Source organism: Silurus aristotelis, assembly GCF_946808225.1.
Source record: "Silurus aristotelis genome assembly, chromosome: 11".
NCBI classification, from domain to species: Eukaryota; Metazoa; Chordata; class Actinopteri; order Siluriformes; family Siluridae; genus Silurus; species Silurus aristotelis.
The window spans coordinates 17,392,066-17,410,131 of NC_139584.1; the positions used below are offsets into that span (position 1 = coordinate 17,392,066).

Genomic DNA, 18,066 nt, shown 5'->3' on the forward strand with positions numbered 1-18,066 from the left:
GTCGGGGTCTTAATGGTTGATGTGACACCTGGGGAAAGAGAGATTTCCAGCGTATACTTTAAACCCGTAACCACGCACTTCCAGTCCCACTATGTTGGGGACAACAAGGTGGGCCGATTACAGCATAAGCCAGGACCTGGACACACCCGTGTGCAGGTAAGGAAGAAAGGCAGACCTCGACATGGAGGTTTTGACATAGGTGCAGAAAGTGCCTACTTGAACAAGCGTGCCGCTCCGCCTCAGTGGGAGGGGCCAGAACCACAAGGAGTGCTCTCCGGGAGCAGAGCGTTTGCATAGACATGCAAACAGACTGTGCGTGGCGCAATTACCACAGTGCAATATGCGCAGATCATGCACAGAATGTGCAGAGAGTCAGCTCCGAATGTGTGCAGCCAGCCCCCTGGTAAACCGACCTAATGTGCTCCACCCCCAAGCAGCCTTATAGGCCAGCCACAACCGTCATAGCTTCTCAAATCTCAGAGTAAGAGAGGTGAAGATGAATTCTCTCGTTGCAGGGGGAAGAAACCGTCGAAAGGAATGCTTCCGAGCCTGTTAGTGAGTGCTGAAGAAAGGGAAAAGTCCATCTTGAAATCCTCTTCGATGTCCATTAGCGTGCCCCACGAACTGGTGCACCGCTCCGCCTCAGCAAATGTGGTAATATAAAAAAAAATATGCGCAAGCATTCTCCTCAGAGGCTGTTTTTTTTATTTTTTTGACAAACAACAGATAAACAATTCAACATGAAATACACTCAGAGCACTTCTTTAAACAGAAGCTGGCGCCGGCTTCACTCCATGTGCTTTTGATGCTTGACGTCACCCTGCAATTTTGACTGAATTCACTCATTATTATTCCCAAAGCGTTGCGACACAGCTTGAGTTCCTGAAACGGAGCAGGAAGGCAGCAGAACCAGATGGCATCTCCCTGGAACAGTCTGTTGTCCCTTATGCTTCAAACAGTTCACCATTGTTCCTGTCCCGGAGAAACCCCAGCCCACCTGCAACAATGACTACCGCCTGTAGCCCTGAACTCAGTAGTAATTAAATGCTTTGAAAGACTGGTAAGAGACCTAATCACTGCATCACTACCAGACATGCTAGATCCTCCACAGTTTGCATACTGCTAAAACCGCTCTACTGAGCACACCATTGCTCGTCTTCTTCACACAACAGTGAGCCACCTTGACTACAGAAAAGGGAATTATGCAAAAATGCTGTTTGTGGACTACAATAATTCTTTCCACACTCACCTCTAAGTTGGAGGTCTGGGAACTCAGCCCAGCCCTGTGTTAATTGATCTCCATCTTCCTGACAGACCACAAGCCATACAGGTGGGCAAACAAACCTAATCCACCCTCACCCTGAGCACTGGAGCTCCTCAGAGTTGTGTTCTGAGCTCCCTGCTGTACACTGTACACACATGACTGTGTGGCCACTTCCAACTCCACCATTATCATCAAGTTTGCTGATGACACTGTAGTGTTGGGCCTAATCTCCAACAATGATGAGATGGCCTACTTACAGGAGATTAAAAACCCGGATGAGATGGTGCCAGGAGAACAATCTTCTCCGTGAATGTCAGCAAGACTGAGGAGTTGATAGTGAATTTTAACACGAAGCAGGAGTGGTCATACCAACCGCCAAACATCAACGGGACCCCAGTGGAGTGAGTGGACAGTTTCTTGTACCTAGGTGTTCACATCACACAGGACCTGTCTTGGTCCTGTCACATTAAGCAGCATCCTGTCCCAGCAGCGCCTGTACCATCTGAGACCATCTGTACCATGTAAAATACCCTCTCAGGTGGTAAGGCCCTTTTACACTTGCACTATTGAGAGCATTCTGTAGGGTAGCATCACTTTCTGGTTCGGGAACAGCACCATGCAGACGAGCCTTTCAGAGGGTGGTGCATTTAGTTGAACGAACCATCCGCACCAAGCTCCCTGACCTGCAGGACATCTACAAAACTCGGTGCCGGACCAGGGCCAGGAAGATTGTGAAGGACCTCAGCCATCCCAAAAATGGACTCTTTTCTCTGTTACATTCATGCAGGCACTTCCGCTCCTTCAAAGCAACGAGTGAGGAGGAGTTTCTTCCCTCAGGCCATTCAGAGTTTAAACCAGGAAACACCCAGGAACTAGTACTGGAATCTTCTCTCCGTTTTATCCTCCTTCAGCTGCACAATTATTTCTGCACAACTTTTTTGCACTATTGTTATGACACTTTAACTCTGGACTCCCACTTTAACTCTTAACTTGCACAGCACAGTGTCACTTTATACCACGCCATACTGCACATTGACATTTTAAGGACAAATCACACTAAATTATTTTAATCTGTACTGTCAGTATCTGCCATACTTATCCATCCCTTTCTGGAATTCATGTGTGTGTGTGTGTATGTGTATATACAAACCCGATTCCAAAAAAGTTGGAACACTGTACAAATTGTGAATAAAAACAGAATGCAATGATGTGGAAGTTTCAAGTTTTAATATTCTATTCAGAATACAACATAGACGACATATCAAATGTTTAAACTGAAATGAGGAAAATACGTTGATTTTTACATTTAATGGCATCAACACTTCTCAAAAAAAGTTGGGACAAGGCCATGTTTACCACTGTGTAGAATCCCCTCTTCTTTTTATAACAGTCTGCAAACGTCTGGGGACTGAGAAAACAAGTTGCTCAAGTTTAAGAATAGGAATGTTGTCCCGTTCTTGTCTAATACAGGCTTCTAGTTGCTCAACTGTATTAGGTCTTCTTTGTCACATCTTCCTCTTTATGATGCGCCAAATGTTTTCTATGTATATGTGATGCAGTGCAGTCTAAAGGCCCGAAGATCACGGCCATCCAGTATGGTTTTCTGGCCTTGACCCATATGCACAGAGATTTTTCCAGATTCTCTGAATCTTTGGATGATATTATGCACTGTAGATGATAATAACTTCAAACTCTTTGCAGTTTTTCTCTGAGAAACTCCTTTCTGATATTGCTCCACTATTTTTTGCCGCAGCATTGGGGGATTCAGTGATCCTCTGCCCATCTTGACTTCTGAGAAACACTGCCACTGTGAGAGGCTCTTTTTATACCCAATCATGTTGCCAATTGACCTAATAAGTTGCAAATTGGTCCTCCTGCTGTTATACTTATATATACATTTAACTTCTCCGGCCTCTTATTGCTACCTGTCCCAACTTTTTTGGAATGTGTAGCTCTCATAAAATCCAAAAGGAGCCAATATTTGGCATGACATTTCAAAATGTCTCACTTTCAACATTTGATATGTTATCTTTATTCTTTAAGTTTGAGATTTGTAAATGATTGCATTCCTTTTTTATTCACAATTTGTACAGTGTCCCAAATTTTTTGGAATCGGTTTTTTGTGTGTGTATGTATGTATATTTAATATACATATACATACGTATATTACATATACGTATGTATATGTATATTACATATACATACGTACATGTAATATACAGTGGTACCTTGACCTACGAGTGCATTAATGTACAAGTTTTCTGAGGTACGAGTGGTCACTCGTCGATTTTTTCGAGGTACGAGCTCGAGACGCTGCTGCTAGATGGCGAGGTAAAGCCAGAAAGCAAAGATTGTGATGAAAATTAAGATAAGCAAAGAAGAAAACGTAAAAAATGTATAGTTTAGGGATATGTTGTGTACAGTAGTGATAGTAAAAAAAAAGGAGTTTTCCCTCCTCCTCCACGTATCGCCTCTACATATGTATATATATATATATATATATATATATATATATATATATATATATATATATATATATATATATATATATAATATTTTTTTTTTTTTCTCTTATACTTCATACTTTTTTTTTTGTTTTACATTCTAGGAATTTTCCCAGGTGCATCACTTTTCCAATAGTGATGCACATGCACCCAGCTATTTACATAATGTAAACAAATTAAACAGAAAATGCCATCTCTTCAATTGCTTCTTGGTTCAGGTACGATGCTCACATGTCTATTTTAGCACTTTCATTGGTGGACTTGGGTAAGCTTGGGTAAACTTCCTATGCAGCTCCATAAACAGCCAGCTGTGATGCACTGTACTGACTAATTTTCTCAGTCATTACCTTTTGAACAATTTGTGCTACAATAGCTCCTCTGTGTCATAAATTGCCTTTGTCTCCCTGTCTCATGTCTCACTGTTAGGACAATGGTTCAAATATTGTAATACCTTGCACAATTTGGGTACCTATTTGATTGGGTACCTATTACTGTATTTTGGTAACACCTCATAAGACCATCCATTTTGGAAATACTCTGATCCTGTAATCTAGCTTGCCAAAGTCGGTCAGAATTTACATGAGTTACTGTTAATATAGCTCACCCATTCACAGGTGCTGCATGGGGAGGTGGTAGCTCAGTGATTAAGGCATTGGACTTTGGATCAGAAGGTCACAGTTTCAAATCCCACCACCACTGAGCTCCCACTGCATTTTTTATACATATATGTAATTGCTACAGAATGAGATAATCATTAATATTCAATTCAGTGGGCTGGCCAACATCCAGCAGGCATGTTGTAAGCCCACTCTACCACACTTAGCCCATATTTTGAGCTGGTTTACTGGAGCCCCATTCATTTCACTCAGGTAACGGGGTCCACAGTAAATTGTCTGTAGTGGGCACATGGGCCCCAAAGGGGCATGTTTGCTGGTGTGAGAAATTTGTTTTTACACCTAAGAGATGTGTGGATCATGGTGGCCATGAGAATCCCAAGATTAAGGGTTGCATGAATGTGACTATAACCTGGATTCAGAGCTGTTCCTAATGGGGAACACTGACTCACAAGAGATGGGGTTGAGTGCAGAAGGTATGATATGGGCACTGTTAGCATGAATGATGAGAATGCGCTTAATGTGCTGGATTGGACGTCATGGCCTCCGGGTAAAAACATTTCCCTGAAAACCTGGAGTTAGTTAATGCTGTCAACAAAACCCCACTCACGAGTATGGTACAATATTTTAAAGCATATGAGATTGGTGAGATAAGGACTGACAAGGACCATCTGTTGGTAGTCAGGTAGGGTGATGTAGGGTGAGGAGGCCTGGGGTGTAGTTAGTGTTCCAATTCATCCAATTCAGTGTTCAGTAGGGTTAAGATCAGAGCTCTAAAGCAAGCCACTCAGGATGGTCCTCTCCAAACCTTTAAAAAAAACAATTCTTCATGGAGCTCGCTTTGTTCACAGTGGTATTTATTTTAATATTTAATATAATTTAGTAAGAAGCCACTTCAGAAGGAGATTACACTAAATAAATTGTCTGGTTCAAGCAATGGTGGGCAGTCCGCTCAAAGTGAAGTGTGGAGGGACATGATATGGGCAAGGGCATGTAAAATAGGATTCACTTTAGCCATTGCTCCATTATACTCAATTAGACACTGATGCAGTTAAAGCTGATTATTAATTAAATACCCAGAAAACAAAACCAATAAAGAAGGCAACATTAGAGACAAAAATAACAAACAAGGTCAGATGAGGGACAAACAAGATAACCAGAGCTTTTGCAAACATTGGGTTCAACAGGCTAACAAGAATAAAAAAGGAACAGCAAATGGAGTAATCTAAGACTTGGTAAAGTTTAGAGGATTACAAAAAAGTTACTTTGTCATATAGTGTCAGTAAATGGTACTCCAAGGCCTGAATGCTTTTATAAGTTAATTCATTAGGGCTGGTTTGAATATTTCAGAAGTTGCTGATCTTGGATTTTCATTCTCACCAGTATATAGGTTTACACAGAAACAAACATTTTGCAAGTGCAAAATGAGTGGTTCTCAGGTGTTTAGGGGTAAAAGTAATGTATGGCACCCTTTAATATGCAAGCACAACATGAAAATGGTAACAATATACAGAAGGTGCAAAACTTTAAATGTACGCATTTATATATAAGTGGCAAGATGATAGTTAAGATGGCTTTTTTTCTGTTGTGGCTGTTACGTTTATTAGTTCAAGGAAGTAGTTAATGTCTTCTTCTTCTTCTTCTTCTTTTTGCTGCTCCCATTAGGGGTCGCCACAGTGGATCATCCTTCTCCATACCACCCTGTCCTCGACATCTGCCTCTTTCACACCAACTACCTGCATGTCTTCCCTCACCACATCCATAAACCTCCTCCTTGGTCTTCCTCTTTTCCTCCTTCCTGGTCGCTCCATCCTCAGCATTCTTCTACCAATATAACTCATGTCCCTCCTCTGCACATGTCCAAACCATCTCAATCTCGCCTCCCTCCCCTTGTCTCCAAAACGTCCTACATAGGCTGTCGCTCTAATAAACTCATTTCTAATCTTGTCCATCCTTGTCACTCCCAACGAAAACCTTAACATCTTCAGTTCTGCTACCTCCAGGTCCGCCTCCTTTTTTTTTACTCAATGCCACTGTCTCTAATCCATACATCATCGCAGGTCTCACGACACTCCTATAAACTTTCCCTTTCATTCTTGCAGATACCCTACTATCACAAATCACTCCTGTCACTCTTCTCCACCCACTCCACTCTGCCTGCACTTTTTTCTTCACTTCCCTAACACTCTCCATTACTTTGCACTGTTGACCCCAGATACCTGAACTCCTCCACCTTCTCCACCTCTTCTCCCTGTAACCACTGCCCTCCCGCTCATTCACAAACATGTACTCGTCTTACTCCTACTGACTTTCATTCCCCTTCTCTCCAGCGCATATCTCCACCAATCTTTAAACGGAATAATCTGTTTAAGAGTGACTCTCATTTTATAAAGTTGAGCAGTTGACCTTGCTCAAGGGCCCAGCAATGGCAACTTTGTAGTTTTATGAGTCCACCTTAACCACTTAGCAAGCACTTCAGAAGCTATACCTATTTCTCAACAAAGATCCTACACTCTGTGCAACTGACAGGACTCAAACCAGGGTCAATGGCATCAGAATCAGACACTATCAAAATAAGCCAAAGGAGAGTGAGTGACCCAAGGTGCAGTTAAAGACCTGGCCTGGTTAAAAAGTTCCAAGAATTTTATTAAGCATTCAAAAAGGCCAAAGAGAAAAAAGGGCAAGGTTGCAAAATCAGCCCAAAGTCCAAGAAGGCACAAAAAAAAAAAAAAAAAAAGCTGACTACACAACTTTAAACATCAAGTAACAAAGATGAGAGATGGTGAAGCTTAAATGCACACATAATTGAAAAATTGACAGGACTGCAAAATCCTGACAGGAACCTATAGATATATCTACTAAGTATCTTCCTTATAAACTCACTCACTAAAGGACATTTAGATGTGTGGTTCTGCAGGTGTGTAATTATTATCACAGAGCCTGAATAAATGTAAAAGTTAATCATGTTTGAAATTTACTACAGCAATGGTCAATCTTTTTACCTAAAGTTGAGAAAGGTTAGACACATAAAATAGACCTTTTGGCAGAACTGAGTGGTGAATCCATCTTCAGCAGACTCTGCAAACTCTGTCCATGGTGCCCTCTCTCTGGTGCAGAAGGCAAAAGGCATTGCTGTGGGCAAAAACACATACAATTAAGTGGTGGAAGCATTCAGCTCATCATAAACATACAGATAGATATATAGAGTATTTCAGTGATACCCATATGCTTGTTAAACATTTACTATGCAGCAGGGTTTAAAGGTATAATGTGTCCCCAGTGTTGTGAAAAATGAAGTACACACTCTTCTAATTCTATGTTTTTTCTTGTCAGGACAAGATAAATTATCTGGTCCTTAGCAGGTCTTAGAATTAGGTAAATACTACCTCAAATGAATAACAGAACATGACATAGTATAACCATGTGGAGGATTTCTGACGAAGTTATTGTGAACATAATTTTTTTTTAAGATACTCAGTCACCTAGCCATCAAAATTTGCATCATTGCAGAGTTGCTCCGATCCTTATGCTTCCCGTGTTTTTTCTGCTTTCAATGGAAAGTCAAAATAAATAATTTGCCATTGTGGTAGCGAGACAAAAGCTGAAGGAAGTGGGTGGTATGGATCACACACCTGTGTGTAACTATGTTAACACATTTTTTCACTGGGAGACAAAGAGGATAATACACTGTAAAAAATCCAACTCGAAAAAAGTTGGCTCAGCAAATTTCTATGAAAAAGTCAGTACAACTATGTTTAATACATTTATTCAACCTAAACCAAGTTTCTTTCCATAAACTTAAAATGTTTAGTTTTTTTTTTAACAAGGTTTTGCAAGTTCATCCAAAAAAATTCGGCCAACTTATTAAGTTAAGTTAGGAACTGCCCTTCCACTAGCAAATACTAATACAATTTGTTTATGGGACATTGAAGAAAAATAGTTGTTTGGTTATTTTTTTTCAATAACTTTATTAATGTATTATTAGTATTATTATTATTATTAGAAGTAATAGTAGCCTATATTGTGCACAGCAGTATATTGTGAACTCAGGAAATTATGCTCCCTTTACGTGCTATTGTAATTCTGATAAATACTAGTTTCATCACACACACAAACCCAGCCATTAGGGGGGCACAAGCCAGTGTACTCTTAGTGCCGGTCCCAAGCCCGGGTAAATGGGGAGGGTTGCGTTAGGAAGGGCATCCAGCGTAAAACATGTGCCAAATCAAATATGCGGATCACAAATGAGAATTTCATACCGGATCGGTCGAGGCCCGGGTTAACAACGACCGCCACAGGTATCGTTAGCCGACAGGGTACCGGTGGAAATTGGGCTACTGTTGGCCGAAGGAGGAGAAGGAGAGGAGGAAGGCGTCTACAGAGACGGCAGGAAAAGGAGCAGTGTAGGAGAGTAGAGGTTCGGGTTGGTACTTTAAATGTTGGTACTATGACGGGTAAAGGGAGAGAGATAGCTGATATGATGGAGAGGAGAAAGGTAGATGTGTTGTGTGTTCAGGAGACCAAGTGGAAAGGGAGTAAGGCCAGGAACATTGGAGGTGGGTTTAAACTGTTTTATGATGGTGTGGATGGAAAGAGAAATGGTGTAGGGGTGATTCTGAAGGAAGCGTACAGTAAGAGTGTAGTGGAGGTGAAGAGAGTTTCTGATAGGGTGATGATCGTGAAGGTGGAAGTTGAAGGGATGATGATAAATGTCATCAGTGCCTATGCTCCACAAGTTGGCTGTGAGATGGAGGAGAAAGAAAGATTCTGGAGTGAATTAGATGAAGTGGTAGATGGTGTACCTAGGAAAGAACGATTGGTGATTAGGGCAGACTTTAATGGGCATGTAGGTGAAGGGAACAGAGGTGATGAGGAGGTGATGGGTAGGTATGGTTTTAAGGAGAGGAATGTGGAAGGGCAGATGGTGGTAGATTTTGCTAAAAGGATGGAAATGGCAGTGGTGAACACGTATTTTAAGAAGAAGGAGGATCATAGGGTGACGTATAAGAGTGGAGGAAGGTGCACACAGGTGGATTATCTTCTGTGTAGGAGATGCAACCTGAAGGAGATTGGAGACTGTAAGGTGTTGGCGGAGGACAGTGTAGCTAGACAGCATCGGATGGTGGTCTGTAGGATGGTTTTGGAGGCGAAGAAGAAGAGGAGAAAAGTAAGGTTTGAAAGAAGAATAATATGGTGGAAACTGAAGGAGGAAGAGTGTAGTGTGAGGTTCAGGGAAGAGGTCAGACAGGGGCTTGGTGGTGGTGAAGAGGTGCCGGATGATTGGGCAACTACTGCAGGAGTGATGAGGGAGGCAGCTAGAAAAGTACTTGGTGTGACATCTGGAAATAGAAAGCAAGACAAGGAGACGTGGTGGTGGAATGAGGAAGTGCAGGAGAGCATTAGGGGAAAGAGATTGGCAAAACAGAAGTGGGATCGACTGAGTGATGAGAAAAGTAGGCAGGAGTACAAGGAGATGCGGCAGCAGGTTAAAAGGGATGTGGCGAAAGCCAAGGAAAAGGCATATGAGGAACTGTATAAGAGGTTGGACACTAAGGAAGGAGAAAAGGATTTATACCGATTGGCCAAGCAGAGGGACCGAGCTGGGAAGGATGTACTGCAAGTTAGAGCAATAAAGGATGGAGAGGGAAATGTGTTGACTAGTGAGGAGAGTGTGTTGAGAAGATGGAGGGAGTATTTTGAGCAGCTGATGAATGAGGAAAATCAGAGAGAGAGAAGGTTGGAGGATGTGGAGTTGGTGAAGCAGGATGTAGATAGGATTAGTAAGGAGGAAGTGAGAGCAGCGATTAAGAGGATGAAGAATGGAAAGTCGGTTGGACCAGATGACATACCGGTAGAAGCGTGGAGATGTTTAGGAGAGATGGCAGTGGAGTTTTTAACCAGATTGTTTAACAGGATTCTGGAAGGGGAGAGGATGCCTGAGGAATGGAGAAGGAGTGTGCTGGTACCGATCTTTAAGCATAAGGGAGATGTGCAGACCTGCAGTAACTACAGGGGAATTAAGTTGATCAGTCACACCATGAAGTTATGGGAAAGAGTAGTGGAAGCCAGGCTGAGAGAAGAGGTGACCATCTGTGAGCAACAGTATGGTTTCATGCCAAGGAAGAGCACCACAGATGCCTTATTTGCTTTGAGGATGTTGATGGAGAAGTATAGAGAAGGACAGAAGGAGCTGCATTGTGTATTTGTGGATTTAGAGAAAGCGTACGACAGGGTGCCGAGAGAGGAGTTGTGGTATTGTATGAGGAAGTCAGGTGTGTCAGAGAAGTATGTGAGGGTGGTGCAGGACATGTATGAGGACAGTGTGACGGCAGTAAAGTGTGCAGTAGGTACGACAGACTGGTTCAGGGTGAAGGTTGGACTGCATCAAGGATCGGCCCTGAGCCCTTTCCTGTTTGCAGTGGTGATGGACAGGTTGACGGACGAGGTCAGACAGGAGTCTCCCTGGACTATGATGTTTGCAGATGATATTGTGATTTGTGGTGAGAGTAGAGAGCAGGTTGAGAAGAGCCTGGAGAGGTGGAGATATGCGCTGGAGAGAAGGGGAATGAAAGTCAGTAGGAGTAAGACAGAGTACATGTGTGTGAATGAGAGGGAGGGCAGTGGAGTGATGCGGTTGCAGGGAGAAGAGGTGGAGAAGGTGGAGGAGTTCAGGTACCTGGGGTCAACAGTGCAAAGTAATGGAGTGTGTTAGGGAAGTAAAGAAAAGAGTGCAGGCAGGGTGGAGTGGGTGGAGAAGAGTGACAGGAGTGATTTGTGATAGAAGAGTATCTGCATGAATGAAAGGGAAAGTTTATAGGACTGTGGTGAGACCTGCGATGTTGTATGGATTAGAGACAGTGGCATTGAGTAAAAAACAGGAGGTGGAGCTGGAGGTAGCAGAGCTGAAGATGTTGAGGTTTTCGTTGGGAGTGACGAGGATGGACAAGATTAGAAATGAGTTTATTAGAGGGACAGCACATGTAGGATGTTTTGGTGACAAGGTGAGGGAGGCGAGATTGAGATGGTTTGGACATGTGCAGAGAAGGGACATGAATTATATTGGTAGAAAAATGCTGAAGATGGCGCCACCAGGTAGGAGGAAAAGAGGAAGGCCAAGGAGGAGGTTCATGGATGTGGTGAGGGAAGACATGCAGGTAGTTGGTGTAAAAGAGGCAGATATAGAGGACAGGGTGGTATGGAGACGGATGATCCGCTGTGGCGACCCCTAATGGGAGCAGCCGAAAGAAGAAGAAGAAGAAGAAGATCACACACACACACACACACACACACACACACACACACACACACACACACACACAGGAAATGAAGTCAAAATTGAACTTAAGTCTTTCAAAAGCGGGAGGAAATTTAAGTGAGGCAGCATTAAATTGGCGGAGGAAGACTTTTACTGTGAAGTTCGTTAGTGGGCGCCTCATCTCACTAGTTTGCATAATACCCTCAAAGACAGAACAGAACACAATTAGCCTAATTAGGAGTTCTTTTTTTATTTAAATGTTACATTTGAATAAAACATACATTTAAAAATAATTATCAGCATGTTTTACGATAAAAATTATCTTTTCTTCTCGGGCCAAACCACGCCCCTCAGTACGTGACCTTTGCACAAACTAGATGTGAGTCAACGTCAACGGTCACTTTTTTAAGCTGGAGAAACAACTTGAGAAGACAAGGCGTGTTCATCAAACGGTCGGACAAAAAATCTTTATTAAAGACAAGGCAGCACGCGGCGATAATAATCCAGAGGAACATATATGGTGAGTGATTTTATTTTGTTTTTGTTGTACTTTACTTCTGAATTAGTTGATATTAGTTCGTTGGAAAAATAGAAACACCACTAGCAGCTAACTTTACTTTGTAAGTTATAAACATTACTGAATGTTTAAATTAGCTTTATTTTTTAATCATTTCAACGTTACGTGAAATATTTAAGTTTTTATCTTTTGTTGCGATGGATTTTGCTGCACAGTAATATTTTTGAAGTCGTGCACATTCTGTTGACTTCAGCCATATTAGGCTACATGGTTCTCCATCTGCTAATAACGTTACAGTACTGAAGGGCAGCTAAGAATTCTGATTAATTGCTACAACAGTAGTAAGTTAGATTAATTGATAACGTTCTGAAGAGATAATTATTTTTGAAAATCTCTGTGCAGCAGTTGTCATACACTAAAAAATAAAAAGCACAAGTATAAATTCATTGTCTATTTCATTGTTCATTCATTTATTTGCCTTTTATGAAAATAATCATTCACTTTGTGTTCTTTTTTTTTTTTAAACAGATCTACCTTGAGAGCAAACTTCATGCAGTGTAGATACTGTAAATACAATTGTGCCAGTCAAAATCTGCTGCTGAGAGACTACAGGCTAAAGCACTGGCGCCCAGGCCGACGTGAACCATTGTTGTGCCTGTACCCTGAGTGTGTCTGCTCTTTCAAAACACCAGGTGGGTTGAAAACTCATTTATATAGGGTCCACACAAATTCTGATAAAACAACAGTACAAGCTACATTTAAATGTGACCTATGTGATTATCACAATGTTTGTACTGAAAAAAAAATGTATCAGGCATCTGGGTACACATCTGAAAAGGAATGAGACAGTGCAATGCCCATTTTTGCACTGTAATTTTAAAACTAATGACTATATAACATTTCATAGCCACAAGTTCAAACATCACCAAAAATGCAAAATAAGTGATTATAGTTCATCAGTTGTAATCATCTTTGGGTTCTCAAAAATATTAAATTGACACAAAACTGTGTCACATTAATTTTAACGATTTAAATATATATTTAAATTATAGATTACATTTTTGTTGTCAATTTTTTTCAGATTATTTTGCCCTGAGCCCCATGACACTCTTTTAAAGGGATACTCCACTCTAAAATGAAAATTCTGTCATTATACTCACCCTCATGTTGTTTCAAACCTGTATGAATTTCTTTCTTCTGCTGAACAGAAAGGGAGATATTTAGAAGAATGTCAGTAACCAGACAGTTTCTGGGTCCCATTGACTTCCATAGTATATATTTTTTCCTACTATGGAAGTCAATGTTACCAAATACTGTCTAGTTACTGACATTCTTCTAAATATCTTCCTTTCTGTTCAGCAGAAGAAAGAAATTCATACAGGTTTGAAACATGAGGGTGAGTATAATGACAGAATTTTAATTTTAAAGTGGAGTATCCCTTTAAGTCTTTTTAAACGATCTTTAAGGATTCATGCAGAAGTAAATCATAATTACAATTATTTATCTCCCTCTAGACAACAGACATCCTATCACACAGACACGCTACAGCTTTACGGGGTCTCCCCTTGTACCTCAGGGAGCACGATGCAATATCAAAGACTTGTCTGGTAAGTTTTTAGCTTTTGTTCATGTCATATTTTCATTGATCACTGTTATTTTATGAAATGTGTGGTTATATTTAATAAAGGTGCTGACAGTTTCCATGTGGCTTGTTTTCATCAAGTATTTACATCAGGTTAACACGTACTGTGCCTGTGGCAAACAGCTGAGAGCCGTGAGAATGGTGCAAGGCTGGTGGCGTGATTGATAAGACACTTCACCTGCGTGCAGCACCGGTTTCGATTGTCTCACAGAAGAGCTTTGGATTGATAAAAGGAGGCGCGAGGTCATGAGGCAGGGTGCGGTGTGGTGTTTTTTTTTTTTTTTTTAATGGTTCTTATCCTTGTCCTGCTTGTCACAGTGCCATGTTTTGTTTTTTTTTGCTAGAGTTTGAGCTTTGATTTATTTTTTTATATTTGTACATATGCACAACAATTTTTCATGAAATTTGTATAATTCTTAGGACAGTGATTTGGAGGAGACCTACACAAGAGGAGTAAAACTGTGCATCCTTAAAGTCATGGAGGACGATATCTCACAGACAACAAAGACATGTCTAAACTTAGGCATCATTCTGGAGGAAACTGTGGTCATGCAGGATCTACTTGACTTTCCTACTGCTTTCATGGTACTCTTTGGATTTCTCTATGCACTGAACATTGAGTATTCAAAAGGACTAAAATACACATTTGAGGAAGTGCAGAACATCTTTGTGGGATTGGGTGAAAAGTGCACCAACAGAGTTCAGTCCCTGAAGAATAAGCTACTTACTGTATAGGCAGTTTAAGATGCTTTTAGTGTAGTTTAAAAGTTAGCCTTGAATTCTCTAAAAGTAAAATGCTTATGTTTACATTTGCTACTGTTTATCAAGATTTCATATACATATTACATAGTGTTAATGCTTTGTAATACTGTTTTAACAGCAGTGTTTAGTTTTACTTGCAGTATTGCAGTATTTCAATTTTCATTGTTTAATCACTTTGGCTTAAATATTTTGAATTTTTAAGACTTGTACTGGGTTGAATTATCTAAAAAGCCAAATGCTTATTCGTTTACTTGATATTTTTTTATTCAATTAATATTTAAATGTTTTATGTTTAGGTGCACCATTACTTTTTAGATGGATGCTCTTTTAAATTTGAAAAGTATTTGTTTAAGTTTGTGTTTCTCATGTGCATTGGCAGTGTTTTGTAAAACTGTTTTGCAGTATTTCAATGCAGTGCATTGTTGCAAATTACTCTTACCAACCAACTTTTGCCTCCAAAAAAAATAAATGTTTTGTTAACATTGACTTACTGTTTTCAGTTTTTGACTTGCGCAATGTTATTGTAGTTTCCAGTCGTAACATATTATTACTTAGTACCAATTTCCAATAGGATTTTTTTGTTCACTCAACTTCAGACATTGAGTTCTACAGACCAAAATTGTTGAATTGGCACAACTTAAAAAGGTTTGTTAAAAAATAGTTGCACCTCTCCACAACACTAACAATCTTAAGTTTACCCAATTAAATATTTTTTGTATGACTGACAAATTAATTTTAGTCAGTATAACTGTTATTTACAAAAGTTGAGTCAACAAAAAAAAGCAGAAGGAAATTGGTTTTCAAAAAAAGATTTTTGTTGTACTGGCTTACATTTTTTTTACAGTGTATAGGAAAAGGGCAAGGGAAAAAGAAAGGAAAGAGAGCACAGAACACAAATAGTCAGAAGTGTGGGTGCAAATATGTGCTTTAACTGGAACATAAGCCAGTTGTTCTATTTAAATCCTGCATTATTCATGTAATGCTATGTAATGCTTTTACACATTGCAAAATAAATTGACCACAATTGTTTAAACAGTGTGTGTGTGTGTGTGTGTAGGTACTCACTCCAGGCTTCCTGTAAGCAGACTATATTAACACCACAACTAGCAGCCACCTCCACTATATCACCCACTCGCTTGTGCAAAGCTTTAATCTGCAAAAAAAAAAAAAAAAAAAAAAAAAAACGGTTTTGGCTATTTATTTATTTTATATATGAATGTAATAAATTTAAATTCACTGATGACACTTATTAAGAGCTTAGGCTGACAGAGCAAGAGAGTGATATGAAAAATATGAATTAGCTACTGCTGTCTTACTTGGTCAATTACAGGAGCGTCTGTCGGAAGAACAATCTTGTTCTGAATGAGTCCCACCCGCACAATTCTAGGTGCCTGGAGCTGCTCTGGTGCTGCCTCAAAGACATAACCCTGCAGATCGAAATCCCTCTCCAATGCTAAATTTAGTGCAGTCTGGGGTAGGATCAGCTTCCTGTAATAATTAATGCCTTAATTAATAAGTATGGTAAAAGTATGGCTTACGTTTGTAATCTTGCAACCAGTGTAGATTTATTCATTGCAAGAAACTCAAAGCACTTTTTGTACATCGCTCTGTACAAGGCCGTCTGCTAAATGCCGCAAATGTAAATGTAAACTTGTAAACAAAACAAAAAACATACAACATTTAAAATTGTATTACAATGGCTAGCATTTTAGTTTCAATTAAGAAATCCTAAAATGTCTTTTGGAAACTGATGTTTTCTTAATGCTTACATGTTCTCTCACATATACACAACTAATTGCAGTAAAGGCTTTGCTAAAAAAAAAAAAAAAATTTTTACTAAAAGTCCATCACAAATCAAACAATGTACCTATACCCTAAAACATAAATCACTGGTTAATTAGATCTTACAATAATAAAAAGAATCAAGTTCTTGTGACATGAGTCATATAAAGAGAGACTACTTAATGAGCCTAATCTGATGCAAATAAGGAATTAATCATTTATCATTTGTTATTTGTACCACAAAAGATTAGTTTTATTAAATTATAATAGTTATTGTTGCTGACCATGAATCTGGGAAAGGTTATAAAGTCATTCAAGACAGTTGCCAAGGCATGGACAACCCAGCAAATTTACCCCAAGGTCAGACTTTAATTCAGTTACACACTTTACAGGCCTCAGTTAGCATGTTAAATGTGAAAGCTCTTGACACTACAATTACAAAAAGTCTAAACTACTATATTTTGTTGTTTGCACTAAATGTTTGCACATATGCATTTCACATAATGTTAGTTTTGTGTTTTGGTGCTTGGTCCTGGGGAAGCATTGTTTCATTTCACTGTGTAATGTAGGGCTGTATTATTTTGATAATCAATTATTCAGATGATTTATTTTTTAATTAATTGAATATTTGGATTACTTTTTTTTATTTATTTTTTTATTAGATGTTTTACTTATTATACCTATATAAAACCCTAATTCAGGATATTCATGTCTAAAAGTGTACTTAGAAAATGCATATTGAGTTTAACTATCTTTAATTTTCTCATTATATAAAGCTTATATTGGCTGCTTGTTGAGAAGTGCATGGGGGATTTCTCTTTGAACAAAATTCACTTATGCTGGGTTGTTTCATTCTGTAATAAAAAAAAAAAAAAAAACACAATCTGAGTATGCAAGGTGAAACAATTTGTGCAAATAAACATTTGGGTTGTTTTTAATGATCAGTGCAGATGGTAAGTTGATAACCATGGTTTAAAAATTTATATAAAATATATTATAACATTGTTTTGACAATTTTTGTTTACAAACCCGATTCCAAAAAAGATGGGACACTGTAGAAATTGTGAATAAAAAAAAAATGCAATAATTTACAAATCTCATAAACTTATTTTATTCACCATAGAAAATAGATAACATATCAAATGTTGAAAGTGAGATATTTTGAAATGTCATGCCAAATATTGGCTCATTTTGTATTTCATGAGAGCTACACATTCCAAAAAATTTGGGACAGGTAGCAATAAGAGGCTGGAAAAGTTAAATGTACATTGATACATAATACTGCTAGAGGACCAATTTGCAACTTATTAGGTCAATTGGCAACATGATTGGGTATAAAAAAAAAAAGCGTGACAGTGTCTCTCAGAAGTCAAGATGGGCAGAGGATCACCAATTCCCCCAATGCTGCGGCAAGAAATAGTGGAGCAATATCAGAAAGAAGTTTCTCAGAGAAAAATTGCAAAGAGTTTGAAGTTATCATCATCTACAGTGCATAATATCATCCAAAGATTTTGAGAATCTGGAACAATCTCTGTGCGTAAGGGTCAAGGCCGGAAAACCATACTGGATGCCCGTGATCTTTGGGCCCTTAGACTGCACTGCATCACATAAAGGAATGCTACTGTAATGGAAGTCACAACATGGGTTTGGGAATACTTCCAAAAAACATTGTCATGAACACAATCCACCGTGCTATTCGCCGTTGCCGGCTAAAACTCTATAGGTC

At 39.4% G+C, this 18,066-nt stretch overlaps 1 protein-coding gene and 1 long non-coding RNA gene across 3 annotated transcripts in view; one reads left to right on the forward strand and one right to left on the reverse strand.

Moving 5' to 3' along the window:
- The window catches only part of upb1 (ureidopropionase, beta), a 62,444-nt gene that overhangs the window by 19,857 nt on the left and 24,521 nt on the right, over positions 1-18,066 (reverse strand). Inside the window, exons 2-4 of the mRNA XM_083554553.1 lie at positions 15,875-16,046; positions 15,624-15,711; positions 7,420-7,514 (exon numbers count right to left, since the gene is read on the reverse strand). Coding sequence (XP_083410679.1) covers positions 7,420-7,514; positions 15,624-15,711; positions 15,875-16,046 — 355 coding nt within the window. The remainder of the gene's footprint in view (positions 1-7,419; positions 7,515-15,623; positions 15,712-15,874; positions 16,047-18,066) is intronic.
- On the forward strand, positions 11,657-14,941 carry LOC310733404. 2 transcript variants are annotated; one of them, XR_014535713.1, is made up of 4 exons: positions 11,657-12,075; positions 12,124-13,761; positions 13,878-14,052; positions 14,217-14,941. It is a non-coding gene; the product is annotated as an uncharacterized lncRNA (long non-coding RNA). The 2 variants fall into 2 exon arrangements; XR_014535714.1 differs by having other exon boundaries at positions 11,724-12,846; positions 13,669-13,761.